This window comes from Mandrillus leucophaeus, unplaced genomic scaffold (assembly GCF_000951045.1).
Source record: "Mandrillus leucophaeus isolate KB7577 unplaced genomic scaffold, Mleu.le_1.0 Scaffold125, whole genome shotgun sequence".
NCBI lineage: Eukaryota > Metazoa > Chordata > Mammalia > Primates > Cercopithecidae > Mandrillus > Mandrillus leucophaeus.
In genome coordinates, this window is record NW_012100876.1 from 5,092,913 (window position 1) to 5,117,778 (window position 24,866).

The following is a 24,866-nucleotide window of genomic DNA, read 5'->3' on the forward strand; positions in this document are numbered from 1 at the left end:
TGTGTGTGTGTGTGTGTGTGTGTGTGTGGTTTTTGTTTTGTTTTTTGGAGAGACGTGTTTTTGACGTATTGCTCAGGCTGGTTTCCAACTCCTGGGCTCCTGGGCTGAAACGATCTGCCCCCCTCAGCCTCCCAAAATGCTGGGATTTATAAGCATGAGCCACTGCACCTGGCCAATTGTGGAGATATTTAGAAAGTATAATGAGCAGGAATGGGTGATCTTTAGGATATAGTGGGTGTGAGAAAAATGGAAAGGCAAGGATGCTGCTATGTCTCCTGGTTGTAGGGGACTAGGTGGATGGTGATGTCATCAGTTGAGGTAGGAAATAACACAGGATGAATAGGATTGGGGGAGGGGAGCGAGAATGAGTTCATTTCTGACATGTTGAGATAAAGTTTTCTTTTTTTTTTTTTTTTTTTTTTTTTTTTTTTTTTTTTTGAGACAGAGTCTCGCACTGTCGCCCAGGCTGGAGTGCAGTGGCGCAATCTCAGCTCACGGCAACTTCTACCTCCTGGGTTCCAGCGATTCTCCTGCCTCAGCCTCCCAAGTAGCTGGGACTACAGGCACCCACCACCACTCCCAGCTAATTTTTTGTAATTTTAGTAGAAACGGGGTTTCACTATGTTGGCCAGGCTGGTCTCAAAACTCCTGACCTCGTGATCTGCCCGCCTCAGCCTCCCAAAGTGCTGGGATTACAGGCATGAGACACTGCGCCTGGCCAGTCTTCAGATCTTTATACAAAATCTGGTTGAACTTTTTAATCAGAGGGGCTTGAACACAACTAGAATTGTTCCAGTGCTGAAAAATAAATTGTCTAGCTTCGTTTGTCAAAATTTATGTTTGGAAAAATTCTTTATTTAGCGCTTACTTTCTCAGGTAAAAGCTGCTTAAAATTTACCCCTTTTTGGATTTATTCCAAGTTGATTCATGTAGCATTAAATGAATGAAGAAACAGTAACTGATCATTTCTGCCAGGTGTATTGGTCAGAGAATTAAAAAGGACATTTGATCGAAGTAATGGCAGTAATGTAGAGACACACAAATAAATATAAAAAATTGACCAGACATATAAGATGGACATCATGAAAAGAATTTTAAAGTTCTTGACTTTTTTGATAATACAGTGAGTTTTCTTTTTTGTTGTTTTGGTGTTTGGGGTTTTGTTATTTTGTTTTTGTGTTTTGGCTGGGATCCAAGTGAATACTTTTATCTAGGATTGTGTTTTAAACTTCAAAGAGTTGCATGTAGTCTTATTTGACAGCCTAAATTGGTTCTTACAATAATTCAAGTTTTCATATGGGGATTGTATAGCTAATATATTATTAATAAAATAACCACTTAGATAAATTTGATTCCCCTGCTATTTACAAGTTCGTTTACTTCTTTATTAGGTTCCGTGATAAACAATTTTAAATTCCTATTTTCACAGAGTAGAAATAAGTATGTATACCACTTTTTTCTTTTTGTAGCTAGTTTTCTTTAATTCTTTTCTGCAGAAACATAAATGTTTTATAAGATGTTATTGCTATAATAATTCTAAGTTTGTCAAATTCCAACTTATGTAGAAGAATTAACTATACAGTATGCTGCACTTAGACCAGAATTATAAAATATATGTATTACAGTATTTTCACAACCGTAATACATTTTAAGAAAAAATATATCATTTAAAATATTTTCTTTACCATTTAGTCTTCAACGAGCAGAGAAGGGGTTTTCTGAAGTGAGATTAGACAATAGAGCCAACTTCATTTTTTATGCACGTGAACGGAGAGGGCTTGAGGTTATTAGTTGAAACCGAGTAACCTTTCCAGGCTTTCATCTCTTTCTTTTCAAATTTGAATATGAAAAGCATATTCAAGTCAAAGACCATCACTTTAATGACATTTGGCAGTCATTTGATTTATTAGGTTTTAGAAAAAATTTTCCTTTAAATATTTCATCATACTATGCTAATCCTAGTAATATTGCCAGCTGCAGCCTTGTACCTGTATTAGTGGAGACAGAATGGTGTGGAATTTTCTCTGTCATCCTAGTAAAATTTCCATGAATCTACTGAATAATAAAATAACCTTATTGAAATATTCAGATTTGGGTTTTTAGTTAAAGTGTCTTAGAATACATAATAAAAGAAAATGTCTTTTGAAAGAAGGGGGTAAAATTACTTCATCAAATATTGAGGGGGTTTGACAGCAATGGAAATTGTTCTTTATGGTAATATTTTTACAATAGGGTACTTATACTTTTCAATTTGATTAATTACATGCTTTGAAATAACTAAGTAACCACTATGGTGAATTTACACACTGATTTACATTTAACAATGAATTCCTAAAAGCTGGTCATAAAACAGGTCTTATTTTCAGGTTTTTCTAATTGTTATGTGAAGTTATATAATTTATAGCATGTCTCTAAATTTAGTAAAATAGGATTTTGATACTAAAAGACAAACTTTAAATTATAAAAAACAGATTTAACTGAGGAGTTATCTTGGAGTGTGATACAATTTCTAATCCTAGTCTATTAATTATTTGAAATCATTACTCAAGGAAACATTTGTAATTCCCATGTTAATGTCTATGACACCAAAATCTATTAAGCAAGGATTAAAGTGAAAATTAAATAAACACCATTTTAGTTGTTAATTTTGTAAAAATAAAATTAAAAATAAATTGTGAGAAAATGTTCAAGTTAACATAAAATTGTTTCTTTTGCTTGAAAATGTATTATTTATTGAACAAAATATATTATGACAGAATATGAGAGAATGAACTGTAGTTTCTGCTCTAGTTAATATTGATTCATAGAGCTACACGTATTAGCATAATACCTATAAAGTGTTCAACAGGCTTTGATCTCTGAATAACTGAAACTTTCTCAGGTACTGTAGATTAAGTAAAAGCAGTGATAAACACGTACTTCATTACATAGTTTGAAACAAGGACAACTTGTCATTCTGAAAGCAATCGGAGATGAAGATCTCATAATCTTCACTCCTGATAGACTACTAGTGGGGTATTTATAGCCTCAAATGTAAATCAGGAGACTATTGCCATGACACTGTTAACTTCAAACCCTGGGGCATTAGAATCTCATTCTCGCTCTCTGTCGTGAATAATCTATCATGTGTAACATACAGTAGTGTACATTGCATTCAAGAAAAGAAGCCCATTGGCCTTCGTGTTTTATTTAAAATTGATGGTGGAAAGTAATAGTGGATCTTTTTGTTCAATTATTTTATTTCTTTGTTTTATTTTGTTTTTGCTCTTTAAACAGCCATCAGAAAAAATTCGGATTGACATCATAGCTCTAAGCCTTAATGATTCTCAAGTAACCATGGATGACACTATCCAACGGCTGTTCGTTGAGTGTCGATTCTACAGTCTTCCTGCTGAAGAGACACCCGTGTCGCTTCCAAAACCCAAGAGTGGGCAGTGGGTCTACTATAACTATAGCAATGGTATGTATGATTCATTTGTAATACAGACTTTTATGTTTGTCTTTTTTATTTATGAAAGAAACAGAAAGAACAGAGAGAAAGTTTATTTCTCTAATGTTCACATAAATTCATGGAAGTCTTGTCAGAATTGATTAATAAAAGTCAAACCAGTAGCATAAAGATTAAGAAAATAAAGTTGGGCCAGGCACAGTGGCTCACACCTGTAATCCTAGCACTTTGGAAGACCAAGACAGGTGGATCGCTTGAGCTCTGGAGTTCCAGACCAGCCTGGACTACATGGCGAAACCTCGTCTCTACAAAAAAAAAAAAAAAAAAAAAAAATACAAAAATTAGCCGGGCATGGTGTTGCACGCCTATAGTCCCAGCTACTCAGGAAGCTGAGGCAGGAGGATTGCTTGAGCCTGGGAGGGTGAGCCTGCAGTGAGCTAAGATCTTGCCACTGCATTCTTGCTTGAGTGACAAAGTGAGACCCTGTCTCAAAAAAGAAAGGAAAAGAAAGTTGAGGTAATACCAAAGTTAAGAGAAAACAAAACAATGTGAAAAAATATTTCTAAGATGGTCCTGCTATGTAACAGTTCAACAGAAAAATGTCAGCTGGGTCTATAATTAGGAATTTAATTTAAATATATGATATTTCAAAGAAATATCTTTCAAAGAAGTAGTTTTTTAATCATATCATTCAAAGCTTTCAATATCCTATTTTTTGTCTACCTTTCTGATCAATGTCATCACATGGATGTTTTTACAATACGTGTGTATATCTCTCTCAGTGTCTAGATGTTCAAGATTTTAATTGAGTGAAGCGTAAATTCTTACTACACCTTTCATCATATAGCACACACATCCATTCGTAGCAGCAGGCAGGTTTTCTGTCTTAGGGCTTGATCTAGCAGCCAATTGACATGTAAGTTTACCACACCAGCACAGACCCGACAGGTACCCTATAAATTCTGAGATCAATCAACTTTATTGTGTGATTGTTAGTATATAATTGGAGAGAAATAAAAAATAATATCAGGCTACCATCACCCTAAGCTAAAACAGCTTAGTATGTTCTCCTAGAGCTCTACATTACAACAAACCATAAAAATGGAGTGTCGTGCTATTTTTAGCAAAATAGGCCATCTCATGCTAGTTCATCATTATTTTTTCCTCACTAATCTTAGAAATTGCATTTTAATCAACAGTATAACCATGCTGTTGTATCAGCAGGATTACAAATGCTCATGATTACCTTTTTTTCCCCCCATCTGGCATTTTTAGAAATATGTTCATTCCTCAAAACAGTAGTCTTAAGTATCCAGAGATGTGGCCTAGTGGTCTGGTCCTCCCTGTATCCCCAATTTTTACTATTATGTGAACTAAGGCAAGATGTTTAAATTTCATGATTCCTTGATTTCTTATTTGAAAAGTAAGGTGCTTTCTAAGATCCACTCCAGCTTAAATTCTACAATAACAGGTGTGTTAAGAAATCACATGTGAAATAAGTGGTGTGGACAGGACAAGAATCTGATTCCTCCTTCATTTCATGCACTTAATATAAAGAAAACATTTCCAAAAGTATTTTCTCAGGCTTCCTGGAAATCCTCAATTGCAGAGTACCAGAAAAGAAAACCATATCAAAATATTATTAATAATGAAAGAACTGTTCAGTCAACTAGTTTTAAGAAAGATACCCCAAGAAAAATGACAAACTCTTTGGCTTTTGTATTATTCTTTGTAGAGGTCAGCAGTAGAATATTTGGTTGGACTGGCAACAAAATTGTTTTTTAGAGATTAATTGGGTATTGAGAAACTTGGCCATGTCAAGGAATAGATGTTTCCATTTGCTTGAAGAGCAATACAGATCTTTCTTTAGATCAAACTGTGATATATGCTTAAATGGCCCAAATTTTTTACATTCTCACATGGTTACCTCTAGGTCTGTTTGAGGTCTGAGGCTTTTGCCCAGGTTGAAGTGTAGTGGTACCATCTTGGCTTACTGCAACCTCCACTTCCTGGGTTTAAGCGATCCTTTCACCTCAGCCCCCCAAGTAGCTGGGATTAGAGGGACACGCAGTCACACCCAGCTAATTTTTGTATTTTTGGTAGAGACGAGATTTCGCCATGTTGCCGAGGCTGGTCTCAAACTCCTGACCTCAAGTGATCCACCTGCCTCAGCTTCCCAAAGTGCTGGTATTACAGGTGTGAGCCACCATGCCCAGCCTGTTGGTGCATTTTGGTTTGTTTTTTCCCTTTACTGCAGGGTATTTTATTGTCTAATTGGTATGTTAACAGTTACTTATGTTTCTAATGAATTAATCATTTGATAGCAGCAAGGAAACCAGTAATTTGTTAGAAATGAATTCAGTAAAAGTGTTTACTATACCTTTTTTTGGTTTCTTTTCCTATCTAATGAGATTTGACTGTGTAGAATTTTCAAGATTAATTGAAAATAATTTTAAGGATATTTTTCTGGGAGGAGGGGAAAGGAATGTACTCCGTGCTTAGAAGCAAACTAATGCTGTTTTATATCTGTTATATCTGAAAAAATGAGCTCCTAGGTCATCAGCAAATTTGAGAAATAATTAATATTAAGCTTGTTGAATGTTTTATTTTTCATTTAAGTATGACATAATGAAGATGTTTATTTTCAAATTATTATATTTGCATCTCCATTGCAGGGGGATCTTCTTGAGTCTTTGGTTAATAAGTAACTATCTCATGTAATTATTGTAATGATTTACCATTCACTTGTTACCTGATACAGAAGGTCAATGTAATGTAGACTTAGATCTTCCAAATCTCATTAAATATTAATGAAAGTAATTTTATTTCCAAACTTTTTAACTCAAATGGATAATTTAGAGGACAATTAGTACATGCTATCTTCTGTTTGAACACCATGCAGTAGAGAGGTTAGCTGAACCTAGCAATGATTTTACCCTACATTGTGACTTGAATCTGTGCAAAAGAGACTTGTATGTTCAGGCCCAAATTAAGTACATAAAATGAGAGATGTAGACTAGTGATCCCCTAGATTATTCATAATTGAATTCAGCCTTTATTAAGAGGTATTAAAACCAGTGTAACCTACACACAAAGAAAATATATATCTCCTGGCTGGGCATGGTGGTTCACATCTGTAATGCCAGCACTTTGGGAGGCTGAGGTGGGCGGATCACGAGGTTGGGAGTTCGAGACCAGCCTGGCCAACGTGGTGAAACCCCGCCTCTACTAAAAATACAAAAATTGGCCCGGCACAGTGGCTGACACCTGTAATCCCAGCACTTTGGGAGGCCGAGGCGGGCAGATCACGAGTTTGAGACCAGCCTGTCCAACATGGTGAAACTCTGTCTCTACTAAAAATACAAAACTTAGATGGGCATGGCGGCAGGCGCCTGTAATCCCAGCTACTCAGGAGGCTGAGGCAGGAGAATCGCTTGAACCCAGGAGGCGGAGGTTGCAGTGAGCCAAGGTTGTGCCATTGCACTCCATCCTGAGTGACAGAGAGACTGTATCTCAAAAATATATATATATATATCTCTCTCTCTCTCTCTCTCTTAGGAATACCAACACTGAAAAACTAAAATTGAATTTACTTGCCAGACAGTGGTATCAAGAACAAAACATTTGTATTTTATTGGGCCTGAAAATTTTGCTCAGAGAATGCTGAGAAAGCAAGAAAATAGTTTGGGAAAAAATAAGATTAATGGTAGGTCTGAAGAATGTTGTCTGGGCCAAATAAAGCCTACAATGGAATTGACAGTGGGAAGAAAAAGATTAATGAAATCATCCAAAGTTTTTATGAGACTTATACAGGTCTGGACCCTTAGCCTCTGAACAGTCTGTCTTTTGGAACAGTCTGTCTTTTGGAACAATTGAAGTTTAATTCAAAAGATGAAGATGATGTAAAACATCAGATTTTGTAACTAATAGGAGGAGAAATTTGACAAAGATAAGGATGATAGGGATGATAACTCTTTAATGCAAACATTATCTGAGATTCAAGGTTATCAACTCCTTATAATTAAGCCATCTGCATTTCCTCTGCCATATGACATTGATAATAGAATATAAGGATTTATCCAGCTTGCAGAAGTAAAGGATATGTTTTTAATGGTAGTTGACTGAAGATCAACTAAAGTATTTGGACTACTAGTTTGTATCCTTTTTGAGACATATCCTTTCAGTAAGTTTATGTCAAAATCATACAAGTCCTAAACAAATGTGATTTCTGAGGGGAATGAAAGGTAAATACCTTAACTTTTGGAGAGTTCTGATACTTTTAATAATCACCAGAGTCACTTTTTATAGGATGTATTTCAGGTTTTGAAATTGTAAGTTTTTTTTAACCATCTAGGATTTTAGAATACCAGATGAACCATGGTTAGTCATAGGATATCATGACATAATCAGAGGCGGCCAAAGTGTTCCTGTTTCCCACAGTATTCAACCCAAAAGTGTTCACTATCTCCTGATCCCATTTAAAAATCTGGCAAATGAATATTGGGCCAAACAATGGTTCTCAATGTGTAGAACCCTCACCACCAGCAGCAACAGAAGCTGGAAATGTGTTAGAATTGCAAATTCTTAGGCCCTCATCCAGACCTACTGAACCAGAAACTCTGGGAATACAACTCAATAATCTGCATTTTAACAAGCCCTTTAAGGGGTTGTGATATACAATGAAGACTGAGAACCGTTGGGCTAGATAAAGATGCCCAATCTAGGCCTTGTTTGTGGAAGCAGGAGAGTTCCAACTTGGTACACTTTTGGAGAACTAAGCTTATTGGTAAGTAGCTGGAGTATTTTCAAAAAGGATATTTTGAAAGTTTTCTGCCAAGAAATATGATTTGACACACCTAGACTAGGTATATCTAAGCAATATTCCTTTATGAAACAAAAGAAAATGAAGTGACTTCCCTTGATACTGTTATGAAACATTCTCTTACCCTCTAGCCTTGTGTTAACAAAATGACCAGAGCTTAAACGGGAAAACTTTGGCTGCACATGGAGGGAGGAGAGGTTATGTAGCATGGAGGTTAAGAGAGCAGACTCTTGAGGCTAATATTGCTGGATTCAAATTCTGGCTCTGCCGCATTCTAACTAGGTGGTCTTGGACAAACTCCTAACCTTCTCTGGATCCATTTAATTATCTGTAAAATGTGGGTCAGGTTCTTAACCTACATGATGACAATAAAAGTATTGAGTGTAGTACCTAGCACATAAATATTACCCAGTAAATAGTGGCAGTCATTTTTATCTTTATTAAGAGAATAGGAAATATAGTATGCTGGCCAACTGGATAAAGCAGAAGCATAGGGAATCCCCAATGACACCACTTTTTAAAACCAATTTCAATGGTAAAGATGTTTTAAAAAGAAAAATTAGGCCAGTCATGGTGGCTTAGACCTGTAATTCCAGCACTTTGAGAAGCCAAGACTGTAAGATCACTTGAGGCCAGGAGTTCAAGATCAGCCTGGGCAACATAGGGAGACTCCATCTCTACAAAAAACAAAAATTAGGTGGGCATGGTGATGTGCACCTGTAGTCCCAGCTACCGGGAGGAGGCTAAGAGCTAAGGTGGGAGGTTCAGTTGAGCCCAGGAGTTCGAGGCTGCAGTGAGCTATGATCACACCACTGCACTCCAGCCTGGGTAACAGAGCAAGATCTCCATCTCTAAGGAAAAAAAAAAAGTAAATTTAGAATGACCCATATGGTCTAGCAATTTCACTTCTAGTTATATACCAAAAAGAATTGAAATCAAGAACTCAGATACTTGTATGCCCGTGTTTAGAGCAGCATTATCCATAATAGTCAAAGGTGGAAACAATCCAGATGTGTGTCACAGGGTAAGTGGATAAACAAAATGTGGTATATACATATGATGAAATATTGTACAGCCTTAAGAAGAAATGAAATTTGACATATGCTACAAGATGTATGAACCTTGAGAACACCAAAGCTAAATGAAATAAACTGGACACAAAAGGACAAATACTGTATGATTCCTCTTACATGACATACCTTGGGTGGTCAGATTCATACAGACAAAAAGTGGTTACCACGGGCTGGGAGGAGGGAAGAATGGAAAATTATTGATTAATGAGTATAGAGTTTTGGTTTGGGAAGATGAAGAAGTTCTGGAAATGGATAATGGTGACGGTTGTATCACAATGTGTAGGTACTTAATGCCACTAAACTGAATACTTAACTGTTAACTTAAGATGGTAAATTTTATGTTATGCATATTTTGCCACAATAAAAAAAGTTTTAAGCCATTGAAATTTATCACATCTGGTCTAGGTTTAATTGGAAGACCCTTTATTTGAATGCTGGCATTTTAAATTCAGTCTTTTTTATTTAACCACTGAGATTACCCTTGTCTTCAAACAATGGAAGCCAGTATGACATAAAAGCTTTACAACTCTGAAGTCAAAAACAGTATGGTGTACCATATCTTGAATTGGTAATTAACAGCAAAAAAAAAAAAAAAAATCCCATTTGGAAAAAAAGTTCCCCTTTAGCATTGTGTAACTAGCAGCTTCTAAAAAACAAAGTACTATCTTCCAGTGATCTGTTAGCATGACTTTTTGGCATTGAGAAATAAAACAAAATACTCTGAACCTTTGAATCTGTATTGATTTCTATAAACTTCAGTAACTTATATAACTAGCCACATTTACTAATATGATACCATGCAAAGAGCAGTAAGCTAGGAGCTCGTGTTTGACTTTGGCTATCCAGAGTTGATTATTAACTTGGTTATTATGTCTTGGATGATTCTTCTCTGAAACCACTAACCCACCCCTATACCTGTACCTTTATGTCTCTCCCACTATGTGCCTACTCAGTGCCTTTGGCCCTCAGTTAATATTTGCTCAACTGAGCCAAACAAATGAGTTGATAGCATCATAATTTGGAATTGAACTAAAATTGTTCAGGGAAACATTTTCAACATAAAAGATGTTTGTTCCTGGCACAGCCTAAGGAGAACTGGCTTTAGAATTATCATGATATCTTTCACCCTTTGTGTGCTTTTGACCAGGGATAATCTCTAAGTTGAGATCTGGTCACAGGGGAGCCTTTACATCCAAAATGGCATATGAAAAGGAAATGCCTTCAGAAGCTAATGCATGGCTGAAAGGCTGCCGAACTGAGAAAAGATAATCAGGAGGAAAATTGTAGTGTTCGCACATTGAGATGCCATTTTCCCAAAGTGCAGACGCTTACTTACAATGTCAAGAGTTTACCATCTTCTTTCTGTTGAGACTTGAGGTCAGTTATCTAATCTCATGCTTCAGCCAAGTGAAGTCTGGCCACATTCCTCGAAGCCAGCATGTGCCTTTAAAACCAAAAACCTTACACCCTAAAAAGCCTTTCTCTCCCTGCACCTTTCTCTCCCATACCCCTAACCAGCAGGCGTCAGCCTGTGGATTTCCTCAACCCAATGCACTAGACGCCTCTTTTATTGCATGTTGTGGCAGGAGAGAAGGATTAAATTACTGAGGCTGTCAGGAAGGACAAGCACTCTGCCATACATTATCATTATCACTTGCTTCTTGGGTGAAAGAAAATGCAGTAAATCCCTCAAATACAAAGCAATAAAGACCATTGGCTTTTACTGTCATGACTGCCAGTGCCATTAACAGGCAGTGACAGTGATGTGGCACTCTTAGATGTTGCTTGTATCTTTTCTGACAGTGTGCACATAAACCTGCCAGTGACATGACATTAGATCACATGACTGTTCAGATTTGATTCTGGTTTCTGGAGCTGTTTTCTTTTCCCAGGCATACAAGTGAGGTGGCATGACTTGTGTCTTTAAAAACAGGTATTTTTAAAAATACAGAATGGTACTAATATAGCCTATTCCTGAGTGACTTCCTTTTTGGAATTTTTTTTCTTTTGGTATAGTGATCTACGTGGATAAAGAAAACAACCAAGCAAAGAGAGACATCTTAACAGCTATACTACAAAAACAAGAGATGCCTAATAGAAGGTACATTTTGGCAGTCCAAATTATCTAATGGTTTACATAAAGTAGATCTCTGTAGCAGGATGTGGTTAAAATAAAAGGCACAAGATAAGGAAGCAGAACACTGGGGTTCTGTGACTCACTCTGTGTCCTTGAATGAGTTCGGGATCTCTGTAGATCGCCTTCTTCCCAGAAATGTAATGGCCCTTCCTACTATACAAAATAATTGTAACGATCCTATAGGACTTTGAACACCAAAGACTGGGCAACATGTATAAAGTATCCTGTTGCCACTCCTGTAGTTGTAAAGACTAACAGGTTGAAAGGTGGGTGCACTCTGGAGTCACATGCCTTGGGTATAAATTCTTGTCTTACTGCTTTCTAGCTGACTGACCTCAGACAAGTTACCTAACCTTCTTGCACCTCTCTCTCTTCAACGTTAAAATGGAGATGATAACACCATAGAGGGTTGGTGTGAGGATTAAATGAGATATATATGTAACACAGATAGTATAGTACCTGACACGTAGCGCACAGTGAGTGTTAATTGCAATCATTGTAAGTAGTGACATTAATATTATTGTTTGTAATGGCTCATCAGCCTTTCAGACTAATTTGTATCTTACTATTACTGTTTAATAAGCCATCATTTCATTATTATTTTTTGAAGGCATTTTTTTCTAATTTAAATAAGATACCTTGCAATTCTGGTTCAGTAGAGAAAATATATGTATATAATTTTCAGAAGAAAAAAAAACTGATCTTAAAAAGTTAGTGCTTCTGTGTGAGCTTCTGCCGCAGTTTGAGGAGTTACCCCTGTGCTGCTTGTTAACCGCAAGCTGATTTCTCCAGTGCCCCTTGCTGGCCCTCCTCCCTCGGCCTGAGTACACCTCTTCTGTCTCCATTGCCCACTTCTTGCCTTATGACCTACTGATGACACAGCCTATCACTGCCTCAAAAACAGCACTGACTCTGCCGCCTTGGGAGACTCAAGTTCTTTCCTTTTCCAGAGGGCCATAAAGTTAAAGACATGTTTTTCAAAAGAGCTTCCAAACTAGCATTTTATCTTCTGTTTGAAGAAGAGAGACTGGAATTCTTAGCTCTTGGGATCTGATAATATAGCTTTATCTCTATTCTTTCACTAGCTCCTGAAATACATCATTTCTTTGGATCTCAGTTTTTATTTCTGAAGGAAAGGTAAAATCCTGTTAAGCCTGAGGATCTACTTTTTCCAGGATGGTAATCACTCTGGTTTGACTTGCTTCAGCTTCTTTCAGGGCCCCCTTCAAAACCACCAGTCCCCCAGGGTCACCCCAGGTCATGAGTGACGAGGGAATAAACAGCGGTGGCCATGGCATCTGCTTCCCTATGGTCAGCGAGCTGCACCATGGCTGTCTAGGATGGAGCTCAGTTCCCATGGACAAGTCCTGGGCTGCGTTTCAGTAGCCTATTCGTCTTCTTTGTCTGCCTCTGTGTTCGCTTTGTTTCTGAAATGTGAGATCATATTGTAACGTATTGGGAGACAATTTTTTTTACCCCAAAAGTGTTTATTTTAAAAATTTAAAAGCAAGTTCTGCTTTCATGTTAGACCTGCCTTTCCTCAGAGGACCCACTTATTTGTACCAGAATAGATTAAGAAATTTAAAAAGGCCAGGTGCGGTGGCTCATACCTCTAATCCTAGCACTTTGGGAAGCCAAGGCAAAAGGATCCCTGGCACCCAGAAGTTAGAGACTGGCCTGAGCAACATAGTGAGACCCCCTATCTCTACTAAAAATATTTTTTAAAAATTAGCCAGGCATGGTGGCATGCACCTGTAGTCCCAGCTACTGTGAAGGTTGAGGAGAAAGGACCGCTTGAGCCCAGGAGTTCAAGCTTGCAGTGAGCAATGGTTGCGCCACAGTACTCCAGCCTGGGTGACAGAGCAAGACCCTGTGTCAAAGAGAAAAGTCCACAGTAACTGTAATGACTCCCACTCTCCCATGGTTGTTTCTGTCAACACCCGCCAAAGAAACAAATGTTCATGTCGTTTTTTAGAAAGATAGAGAGGTGTTGCAGGTGCCAAGTGATTGGCTCAGGGCTTCCAACCATGGATGAGTGTTTGAGTGCTGGCCATGCACTCCTCGAACCACCATGGGAGAGGATGGCCCCATTTACTGCTCTCCCTCAACAGTATCATTTTCCTAAGGGAAATAGGCATTTACATGTATGTTTTTCCACAGCCAAAAGCCAATTGTTATTCCAGCAAACGTTCTCACCTTTTTTAAATATTCAGAGGTCACATTATTTAAAGTAGCTCCTAGTTTATGAGAATTCACTTTCTCAGACAGCAACCCTGTTGAATATTGGTGATAACCTACAAAGCGACGGTTGGAGAAGTTTGACGTATCTTCCCCGACATGTCTAAAGTTATAGACATTGTATAATAAATTATATGTAGTACCTTTGCATGCCACCCCATGCTGTATCTGCAAATATACATGTGTCACTTTAAAAGGAAGGTAATATATTGAAATGTGCCTTCAAACAGTATTTATTTGAAGTCATAGTTTAACACTGACTTAAGGTCCCTTTTTGGTTTCAGTTTTTTCTTGTTAACAGTGTTCTGTTGAACAGATCCACCCCTGAGGAAGACAGACTATGATAATAAATAGACAGATAAACTAATTACATTTGCAGTAAGACTAAGAGAAAACCAAACAAGTTAAATGCCAAAATAGGAAATAACAGTGAAAGCTGAATCAAATTCAGTGAATCCTCAGCATTGAATCTGAGGAGGTGACACGTAAGCTAGTTCATGAAGGATGAGAGGACTCAGTCAAGTCACAAAAAGCTCAGAGAATATCGTTTCGGGCAGAGGGAACTCCAGGCATGAAGGAGTATAGAGAGATGTGTTCCAGCACCAGGCAGAGGTGGTTAGCAAGTCTGGTCTCACTGAGAAGTAGAGCGGCAGGAGAAAGAGGTGGGAAGAGGAGGCAGAAGTAGCTCAGGTAGCACTTCCTGTGTTTCCTTCCACCTGAGTGCTTGACATCTGCCCCCTGTGTTGATCCAGGTCCTCAGACTAGACTGTAAGCGTTCTTCCAGACATGGAACAAAGTTTTGCCTTTTTGTTTTGGCAGTGTTGGAAGTAAGATGTAAGATTCTGTGTGTGTCTATTCGTTATTTTTTTAAAATTAGTTTTAATTCTTAAATGATTTTAGTGTACTTTTCCTCCCTTTTCAGCTTAACTTTCTGGTTTCTTAATTTTGTTTTTGACATCTTATTTTTCTCTATATAGAATTTAAAGCCAGAAATATTGCATTTTTAAATTTCTAGTTCTTTCTCTGGCATTTAGAAGGCTTTCTTTTGCCACAGAATTCTCATATATTCAGTGGAGGTAATTGTCTGCATTTGTAAAGTGATACAGACATGATCCTTAGATATGAGACACTGTATGAAGATAATACTTAACATTATTATTACAGTCTGCATAGCCTCAGTCTTTTCTGTAAGTCTTGTGTTATAATATGTGCATTATATATTACTTTTAATTCCTCCTTTTCCAAGCAGTTTTAATTCTTCCTCTTTTCCTAATTCATTTTAGGAAAACTTATTTCATCATCATTCATCTTACTTAATTGGATGATATAATCAATGTATAATTTGGGAATCTAACTAAAATTTCAGTTGAAACAAGCTTTTCCAATGCCACGTTTTTCTCTCTCCTTAGAAATGTAGAAGCATAAGCAGCTCTATCTATATTAAAAATACTACTAAAAAAAGAGCAAACATTTACTCAGTGCTTACTGTGTTCCAGGCAACAGTTCACTTGTATCATCTCATTTGATCCTCACAAGAGCCCTGTAAGATAGGTATAATTATCTCCATTCCACTGGTAAGGAAACTGAGATGAGAGAGGTTAAGTAATATGGCTAAGGTCACACAGCTAAGCAGTAGGAAAGCAGGAATTTGAGCCCAGAATGGATGCCTTTAACCACTCCATCTTAATCCCTCTGTCTTATACATGTTATAAAAATTCCTTTGTACCACATTGAAGGCCAAGATCTGTACTCTCTATAATTATTTTGTGAGTAGGTGTTAACTGTGATTTTGACCTAAAGGATTTCTGTTTTCTAATAAAAACTTATTGCAGGCCGGGTGCGGTGACTCACGCCTGTAATCCCATTACTTTGGGAGGCCAAGGTGGGCAGATCACCTGAAATCAGGAGTTGGAGACCAGCCTGGCCAACATATAGTGAAACTTCATCTCTACTAAAAATACAAAAATTAACCAGATGTGGTGGTGGGCACCTGTAATCCCAGCTACTAGGGAGGCTGAGGCAGGAGAATCGCTTGAACCCAAGAGGCAGAGGTTGCAGTGAGCCGAGATTGCATCACTGCACTCCAGCCTGGGTGACAGAGTGAGACTCTGTCTCAAAAAAAAAAAACACAAAAAACAAAATATTCTTATTGCTAGCTAAAAACAGAGACTTAGTAAAGGAATTCAATGTAGAATACTTACTTTCAGCAAGTTGGTTAAATGTATTGTCATGTTTACCTATAAGCGTTTGGAAAGGATTTTATTTGTGTTTTTCAAGGCATGATTTCTCAGAGATGTAGATTTTTATGTTTCTTGTTTTGTTTCTGATTTGGGATGGATACATTTTGAAAAGTTTAAAATGGTAAAGTTTACAAGCATCTATGGTTTAAGCTATGCTGCCAAGACATATCAAAAGAGTACTTAACTGTAAATTCCTGTCATTTGGTCAATCCAAGTGCATTTGGCCTCCGGAAAAGCCACTAATTCAAATCAGTTCCATCAGAACCCTACAATTATATGTCTTAAAGTAAAATAAAACTTGGATGCTATGATTGTAAGTTAAAGATTGCTGAAGTAATACAAACATTTGATATAACTGTTGGGCAGAGTTACAACATTTATCTAACATGATTCAAATGTTACCCTGGGAGCATGATCTCTGCGTTTTGTAGAATACATACAGTTTTGTTAAAGTCCTTAGTAGCAACTCCAGAGTTGTGTGTTTCTATAGGAAATGTTACGTTTCTATGGAAAATTCTGATCATTGAACCTCCATGGTCTTTATTCACTTCATCCTTTTAGCCTTAAAAGTAGAGGTGTCAAAATACAATCAGATAGTATGTAAAAGAGTGAACATCTGGTCCTTCTCTTTGCCTAGTAATTTTCTCAGATTATAGAGATAAATGTTAATCAGTGCTTAGAAAGTGGATTAGTGTTCATTTGAAGGTTGGGTGTTTCATAACAATTCTAATAGTTCATATAATAACTTATCTAACCTAGTGTACCTTTCTTTTTATTGGAATATTTGGAAACTTTAACATTTTATACCTAGTGATAACACCCCATTTGGGAGTTTTGTCTTGTGGTGATTTCTTCTCACTTGGTGATGACTTTCTCTGATCTCTACCTTACCAGCATTCGCTTCACCGTGGTCAGTGACCCTCCAGAGGATGAGCAGGACCTGGAGTGTGAGGACATTGGCGTGGCTCACATTGACCTTGCCAACATGTTTCAGGAAGGGAGGGACCTCATTGAGCAAGACATCGATGGTATGGGTGAAAATGTTACTCAGTTTGTGCAACCAACAATTGCTGAACTCCAAACTCTTTATTGAAGCCTTCTTTTTGCTGGCTCCAAGTGTGCTGAGTCACACATTACTTGAATCCTTTACAACTCAAGTTGACGCCTTATTGAAGCTGAAGTGTCTTCCAATATCCTTTTCCTGCCTTCCCCACCTGCTTTCCTTTGAATGAACAGAAATTGTAAAATAATTAATTTAGCTTCACAAGGAATTATTCATTTTTTAGTATTGGGTGAAGGTATGAGAAAAAGTTGGCCATTGTTTGTTTGTTTGTTTGTTTTCTGAGACAGAGTTGTGCTCTGTCACCCAAGTTGGAGTACAATCGGCTCACTGCAGCCTCAACTTCCTAGACTCAAGCAATTCTCCCACCTCAACCTCCCAGGTACCTGGGACTACATGCGTGCATCACCACACCCAGCTAAATTTTTTGGTATTTTGTATAGAGACAGGGTTTCATCATGTTGCCCAGGCTGGTCTCGAACTCCTTGGTTCCAGTGATCTGCCCACCTCAGCCTCCCAAAATGCCAGGACTACAGGCGTGAGCCACTAAGCCTGGCCAGATGTTTTTCCAAGGTTGTTTATGGAAGCCACATTTCAGTTAAGACTTAACCTTAAGCATGTTATTCTGTTAGTGTTTATGGAAGCCTTATTTCTACTAAGGTACTTAACCTTAAGCATGTTATTCTGTTAATGTTTATGGAAGCCTTATTTCTACTAAGGTACTTAACCTTAAGCATGTTATTCTGAGTGATCCTGATAGTGTCTTTCTCAAGGCTTCTCTTTAATTCAGTGTTGCAATGTAGTGATACAGTCACAGCAAGGAAGTAGTTTTGATCCCTTACTTCCCACCAGGAATTTGTGAGGAGTAATGACATTTGATCTGTTCCTGACAAATGTGCTGTCCTGGATTTTTACCTCACTAGTTGTGATTCCCAACAATGCTTAATTTCTATTCTCTATTCTTCTGTTTCTAGAACATGCTAAATTGTTTTATTAATGAGACTTTTTAAAATCATAATCAGAGATGGCCTAGGCTTTATGTAGTAAATAGAGAAATAAAGCTGATTCCTAGTCCCATTTGTTGAGTTAGCAGAGCCATCTCTGGAAAAATGTGCATGACTTGTTTACATATTCACTTGTGCATTCAACAAACACTGAAGTGAGCACCTCTTAAGAGCCAGGCATTCTGCTTACGCTGTAGTTCAGCCCTGGTTCATTGTCAAGCTGCTTGTCCTAGGTGTGTGTCAAGTGCTCAAAAGTCAGGCTCAAGCCAAATAATTAACCAAAGTAGACCAAATAACCAAATTAGAAACTTCTTCTGGGAAATCTTTATAAACTGTACATTTCTAACCACATGGCAGTTGGTCCCAACTTTGGCACAGAGAAAAAGATGAGAGGATTGAAATATTCACCTGAACCCTATTAAAGACTACCAGGACCAAGAAAGTCTGACAAAAATATCACAATTATCTCTACTTTATATTCTTGGCATTTTTTCCAGACAGTTGTTTAGCAGCCCATCTTCTTCTGTGAGATCACATATGACCCACTGATCTGACACGGCCAGCTATTGTGGCCATGTTTTGGGAAAGAGCCAGAAGATTAGGCATAGGTGAGGTTGGGATTTTACTGCTTTGTTCTGTGGCGAGCATAGAAGTGAGAAGTCCCAAAGCAGAGATGACAGCTCCAGAGAATGAACTGGGGACCACTCGTGCCATTTTGACTTCACCAATGCTCAGTTTCTGCACCTAACTCTTTATGTATCAAGTTTTAAGGCTTTCTAACAAATTTTCTTGGAATAAAAAAAAACACACACACATATATTAAAGTTCAAGGAAAACCACAAGGAATTATAAACTGGAAACTAAGCCAGTGTGGTAGCTCACACCTGTAATCCCAGCATTTTGGGAGACCAAGGCAGGTGGATTGCTTGAGCTCAGGAGTTTTAAGACCAACCTGGGCAACATGGCGAAACCCCATCTCTACAAAAAAATGTAAAAGTTAGCTGGGCATGATGGCGCCCAACTGTAGTCCCAGCTACTCAGGAGGCTAAGGTGGGTGGTTGGCTTGACCCTTGGAGGCAGAGGTTTCAGTGATCCGAGATCACACCACTGTACTTCAGCCTGGGTGACAGAGCCAGACACTGTCAAAAAAAAAAAAAAAAAAAAGGAAACTATATAAAGACCCATAAGTGATAAGTGCTATCAAACTTATAAAGTCCAGGTTTCTGGCCTTGAGTCACTAGCCATTATCGTTGTCCACAAGGGATGGAGTCTCAGGGGTTTAATCAGCATCCCATCTGGCTCCCACCACCGAGCCCAGAGAATGCCCTTGGCTCCAGTCAAATAGTCCACCTTCCAGACTGGGTGCAGTGGCTCAGGTCTCTAATCCTAACACTTGGGGAGGCCACAGTGTGGGGATCACTTGAGCCCAAGTCTACCTTTGGGACACCTCTGAAAGGAGTGGCCCCTCTTCCAAGAAAATCCCACGTATACTCAAACCCACAAACCTTAAGATTCTTGGGTCTGCCATTTTAATCTTTTCTAATTCCACATAAAATCTATTTTAAATGGAATGTTTTCCTCAGAAAGATAAATAACTAATTCAAGCTATGATCATGTAACATCTATACAGCATTTGCCATTTTGAAACACTGTATAGATTATCATAAATTCCCTTTAGACTTACTGCTTACTAGCTTAAAAATACTTTTTTTTTTTTTTGAGGAGTCTCGCTCTTGTTGCCTAGGCTGCAATACAGTGGCATGATCTCGGCTCACCGCAACCTCCACCGCCTGGGTTCAAGCGGTTCTCCTGCCTCAGCCTCCTGAGTAACTGGGACTACAGGCATGCGCCACCATGCCCAGCCTTTTTTTTTTTTTTTTTTTTTTTTTTGGTAGAGACGGAGTTTCTCCATGTTGATCAGGCTAGTCTCAAACTCCCAACCTCAGGTGATCCCCCCACCTCGGCCTCCCAAAGTGCTGGGATTACAGGCATGAGCTACCACACCCAGCCACTAGCTTAAAAATTCTGATTGCAATGTGAGGGTCATTATCCTAGAGGCTTTCACTAGGTAAACTTCAGGATTAACTCATTAGTTTTAGCTCCACGAGCAATATGTCCAGGTCCATGCAGTACGTCTCAAATGCTCATCTCCATGCACACGTGACAAGGTTTATTCTTTAAATACCCAAGATGCCAGTGAACTTTGGACTTCTGTAGAACTATTTTCATCTTTTCAACTACTGTTTCTGTCTGCGAGCCTTTCCAAAGAAAAATCTGTTGAACAATATTAACACATTCCTGCTCTTTTCTCCGTAGTTTTTGATGCACGAGCAGATGGTAAAGGTATTGGCAAGCTCAGGGTAACAGTCGAAGCTCTCCATGCCCTCCGGTCTGTCTACAAGCAATACAGAGATGACTTGGAGGCTTGAAAGCAACTGCTCCAGAAGCATCTCCTACTCCTGAGTAAATGCTCACATGAAAGCTCCTACATGAGATTTTTGTAACTACTCTGGTGTATATAATCTACATAATTCATGGGAAGCTGGGAGTGGGGAGACCTGGGTTTGAAGTGTTGAAGTTTTGTATACTTTTTCGTTTGTTTATTTCTCTACCCCCTCCTTCTCATAACTGCCAACCCTCAGGACTTAAGTTCTCCATAATGGGCAGTACCTTCTCAATAATGTATACCTACATGATAGCATGAGAAAGTCTATTTGCATTTGCAACATTTTCTTAGGAAGAACTGAAATGTAATTCCCATTTTTATTTTTAATAAGCAAAAGCATAAATCTTAGAAAACCTATGAAAAAGAAATACTTTTATGTTATCCCTAATTGTCCCACTAAATGGAATGCCTATGATTAGCCTCATTAAGAGTTTTATACTGTGAAGATTTTATTAGAAGCAATATATGAAAATTACTTGGATTAATGTGTTAATCTTCCTCTTTAAAATGCTAATATCCATTTTATGCACATTAAAGCTCAGTATGCATTTTCTTTGATGCATGCGGTTTCTATCAATTAAATATAAAGAATGAAACTTAGCACCAACTTATTCAATGACTGCAAGTTTTTTGTTTTTCTTTCGTAAAAGTTCATTCTATTTGTATTATTTTCATGTATTTGTAATGGTGATATGAGATCCAAGGCTGTATATATAAAAAGGAGATAGGTATATAGATAGATGTGAAATTTACATGTTGAAAACAGCATATAACATAGAAAGAAATTATGAAAAGTATAACTCAAATTCTGATATGCTTAGTTAGACGTGAAAGGAGTATCTTTTTATCATTATTTAAATTTACATCAAGCCAGTACAGTGCCGGGGTGTATCTGGGTAACCAGATCCTCGAAAAGCAGCTCCGAAAGTTAATTTTCTAGCTTTTACCCAATCTCACTGAAGGATTTAATTGATATTTTTAATGGAGCTGTGAATCAATGCTGCAAAGGAATTGTCTCTAGAGGTCTAGGATATAATGCATTTCATTTTTTAATTTACTTTTTTATTTGTCATTTTCTTCAAAGGATTTTTATAGGCTGTGGGTTTTCACTGTTTGCAAACAGGCTATGTTCCTTCTTAAGCATATGTAAAGTATTCAGGGAGATAAGTAATTTATTAAAATCTACCTAATTTGCCGTGATATATTAAATCTCTGCTTCAGTGATCACAGACCATTTCATTTAGAGAATTAGGCATTCCCTCTTTGTGTGATTAAAGCTCTGGAAAATGAGTTCTTTGCTCCTATTTGTGAACATTCAAAGCCTGCTAATGGCAAGAAGATGGAATAGATTATGAGACAATTCATTACAGTTCAATAGAAAAAAAAAGCAGCTATAATGCAAAAATGCAAGTATGAATATCTGCATATAGTTTGAACCATCTGTGCTCTAATGGCTTCAATAATGACTCTCGTCTTTAGGAGGCTTTGAAATGACATCCGTACAATATTAATTTGTTGATGTACATTGTGGGACCAGTAGAGTATGATCTGACCACAGAAATCTATAAATTCTGTCTATACCACTGGGCCTGTCTGTCCTGGGGCCTGCCATCTCCGAGAAGAATCTTGCTCTCATCCAACTCGGCAAATCTTCATAATAACTCATTCCTCTGGAACCTTCTAGAGACCACAAACATCTGCAGACTAAACCTCTCCAATCCTAGTAAACAACCACATGTTTGTTGTCACTTAGGCTGGCTCTGAGCTCATTTTTTTGGCCCCTCTTTCTAGCTTTCTTTGGCTTTATGCAGTTACAGTGTCATTAAGGCCCATAATATTCCTTGCAGTAATTTAAAACAGCCAGATTATACCCTGGGATTAACTGAGTGGTTTTTGAGACATTTATTGTGGTATTCTCCCAGGAGGTTTGTATTATTGTTGTAAAATGTTACATCCCAAACTAAATAACCCTTCTGCAGGGAGAAGAACCAGATTGCACTGACTTCTTAGGATCATTCAGTGGAAAGGAAAAGTGTTTCTTAGAAAACTTCTGGGACCCAGTCACCTGTACGGAATGCATATCTTAGACAAGATTAGAGAAGCAGCCATGTTTCTGTCACATTGTTTACTGTCGTATTAAAGATTTCTAGTTTTAAAATATTCAAACTATTGCGAATTTTCACAACACTCATTTTCATAGCTAATTGCTGCTGACACATTTTGAAGTGGCGAGGTAGTATTAAATGCTGTCGTGTGGATACTTCAGTTGGGTTTCATAATCTGTTTGAGAATTGTGTTTGTTTTATCTTGTGGTAACCTGAGGCCATTGAAAAGCTTACCACCTTTTGGGTTTTCTCTTGGTGAGCCAAACTGGATCCATTGAAGAGGGCTTGGCGTCAGGGGCCACCACAGTGGCCTTACCACATAGATACCAGCTTAAGGTGTTACTGGGGTGAATGTACAGTTCTTGGTGTAACTGGAGCAGTGCACTCAGCACTTTTTTGGGTTGTAATGCTTTTAGTTTGGAAATATAAATAGAGATGTGATGTGGTATGTGGGAGAGTGTATTTTACATGTTTTTTTGCCTACTGTAGTAGAAATGTCAAATTCCCAGCCACTGTCATGAAAAGCAGTTGACAAAAATAAGTTTTATGGTTTACAGTGTGGTTTACGTAAAGAACATTTCTCTTCACTCTCAGTTTCAACATGTTTTCTAAATTATCATGGTTTACTGCCATTTAGCTTAAATTAGTTTTTTTTAAGAATAAATAGAGAATATGTTTAATCAAATAAAGAAAGGCCACATTGAAATTCTGCTGTTCCTGCCATTCATTCGTTACCACAAAACACAAATAATTTCTATGTGTTATGAGGACGTGTGGGCAGAGAAGTGGTCATGTGATTGGAGAGATTTTGCGTGCACTCATGTTCCCACAACAAAACATAAATTATTTTAGTAATCTGACATCAAGAGCTGTGAAAATGAAAACCAGTTCTTACACATGTTCTAACAAGAATCTGATTAACATTTTTGTGGATATGGAAAATATTTTTTTTTTAGTCAAACTGGCACTATTGCTGAATGTAGAATGATTTCCTTATGCACTAGGTAGAAAAATGTGAATCATGTCTGTGAACAAATATGAAAATAAAATGTCATCTTTGTGTAGGACAAAACAACCAGGAGAGAGCTTTTGGGATAAAAAATAATCGAGTGATTGACAATATCAGGATGATAATTCATCCCCAACAATCAGTGTACATTTTAATAAGTCACTCATGCCTCTGACTACCTTAACAAAGAAAAACTAAACCCGTGATTTATTAGAGATTGGGCAACATGCCTAATTAAATCCATGAATGGGAGCAAACACAGATTTACATCCCCTTTGTTCAGAACAAAAACAACCTCCAGGTCAACCAGAAATAGAAAATATCAAAGCAAGAGAAACAAGTGTTTTGAAAACTAAAAATATAGAATTAGAAAACATCTCCTCATCCTAATCTCTTTTATCTTACAAGGGAGAATTTTCGCTTCCATTTCAAAGTGCCACCAGTGGACTGCACCTTCCAGCCTGACCGCCTGGAAAATTGGGCCCATATTACTGGTATTCTTATACCTCTTGTTCTTGCCCTTTCATTTTCCATATGACATTCGCTAATATATCAAGCTATGTTTTCCCTTCAGGCTTTTGGAAGTGCAATCTGGTACTCTTAGACTTCGATCATGACCTCTTTTCTGAGGTAGATGCTGTTTGACTTTTCTGCTTTTTGTCTCTTCTCACTCTATTGAGATTCACTTTTTTCATCCCTAAAACGGCATTCCCTCTGTCTTCACTGCGCACCATTTTTCTTTTTAAATAAAATTTAACATCTTGATTTTTATATTCCTACTATCTAATTTGTTCACATCTATATTCAACTGAACATCTCCTCCCATCTGTCTGTTCTCCTACTTATTTTTAGCTAGTCAAATCACATTTTTTTCCTTCCCCTTTGCTGTTTTTTTTCCTTTCTGTTTACTGTTTCTTTTCTTGGTGAGACAGCCACTTCTTGAGATACCAGCATCTGTGACAGCTCCAGTGGCCTTCCCAAAACGTTCCTTTGTGTTAAGATTTGTCTTAATTTAACATGACAGGAGCACTCTTAGCCATTATGAAACTGAGGAAACAGCAAGCTAATTTTTGTATCTTTGCTTCTTGTATCTTTTTATAGTGAAGTAGCAGAGGCTGGAACTCAGAAAGCTCTCAGGAATCACTGGTAAGGAACTGAAGCATAAGGAAGTTTTTTAAAAATTCAAGGATATATGTCATTAAAATGCAGCTTGATTTGGTGCAAATGTTTTGTCATAGGTACACATGTCATCATTAACAACAATGAAAATAAGAGAAATTTTTA

General features: G+C 37.7%; 1 protein-coding gene across 2 annotated transcripts in view; it reads left to right on the forward strand.

The window, feature by feature from the left end:
• Window positions 1-22,628, forward strand: part of RPGRIP1L (RPGRIP1-like) — a 99,194-nt gene extending 76,566 nt beyond the window's left edge. The window contains exons 22-25 of one of the 2 annotated variants that reach the window (XM_011971925.1): window positions 3,277-3,460; window positions 11,360-11,444; window positions 16,853-16,986; window positions 20,339-22,628. In XM_011971925.1, the coding sequence (XP_011827315.1) occupies window positions 3,277-3,460; window positions 11,360-11,444; window positions 16,853-16,986; window positions 20,339-20,451 (516 nt within the window). In that variant the 3' untranslated portion in view covers window positions 20,452-22,628. The remainder of the gene's footprint in view (window positions 1-3,276; window positions 3,461-11,359; window positions 11,445-16,852; window positions 16,987-20,338) is intronic. The other variant, XM_011971924.1, reaches the window with a different exon arrangement.
• The last annotated feature ends 2,238 nt before the right edge of the window (window positions 22,629-24,866 follow it).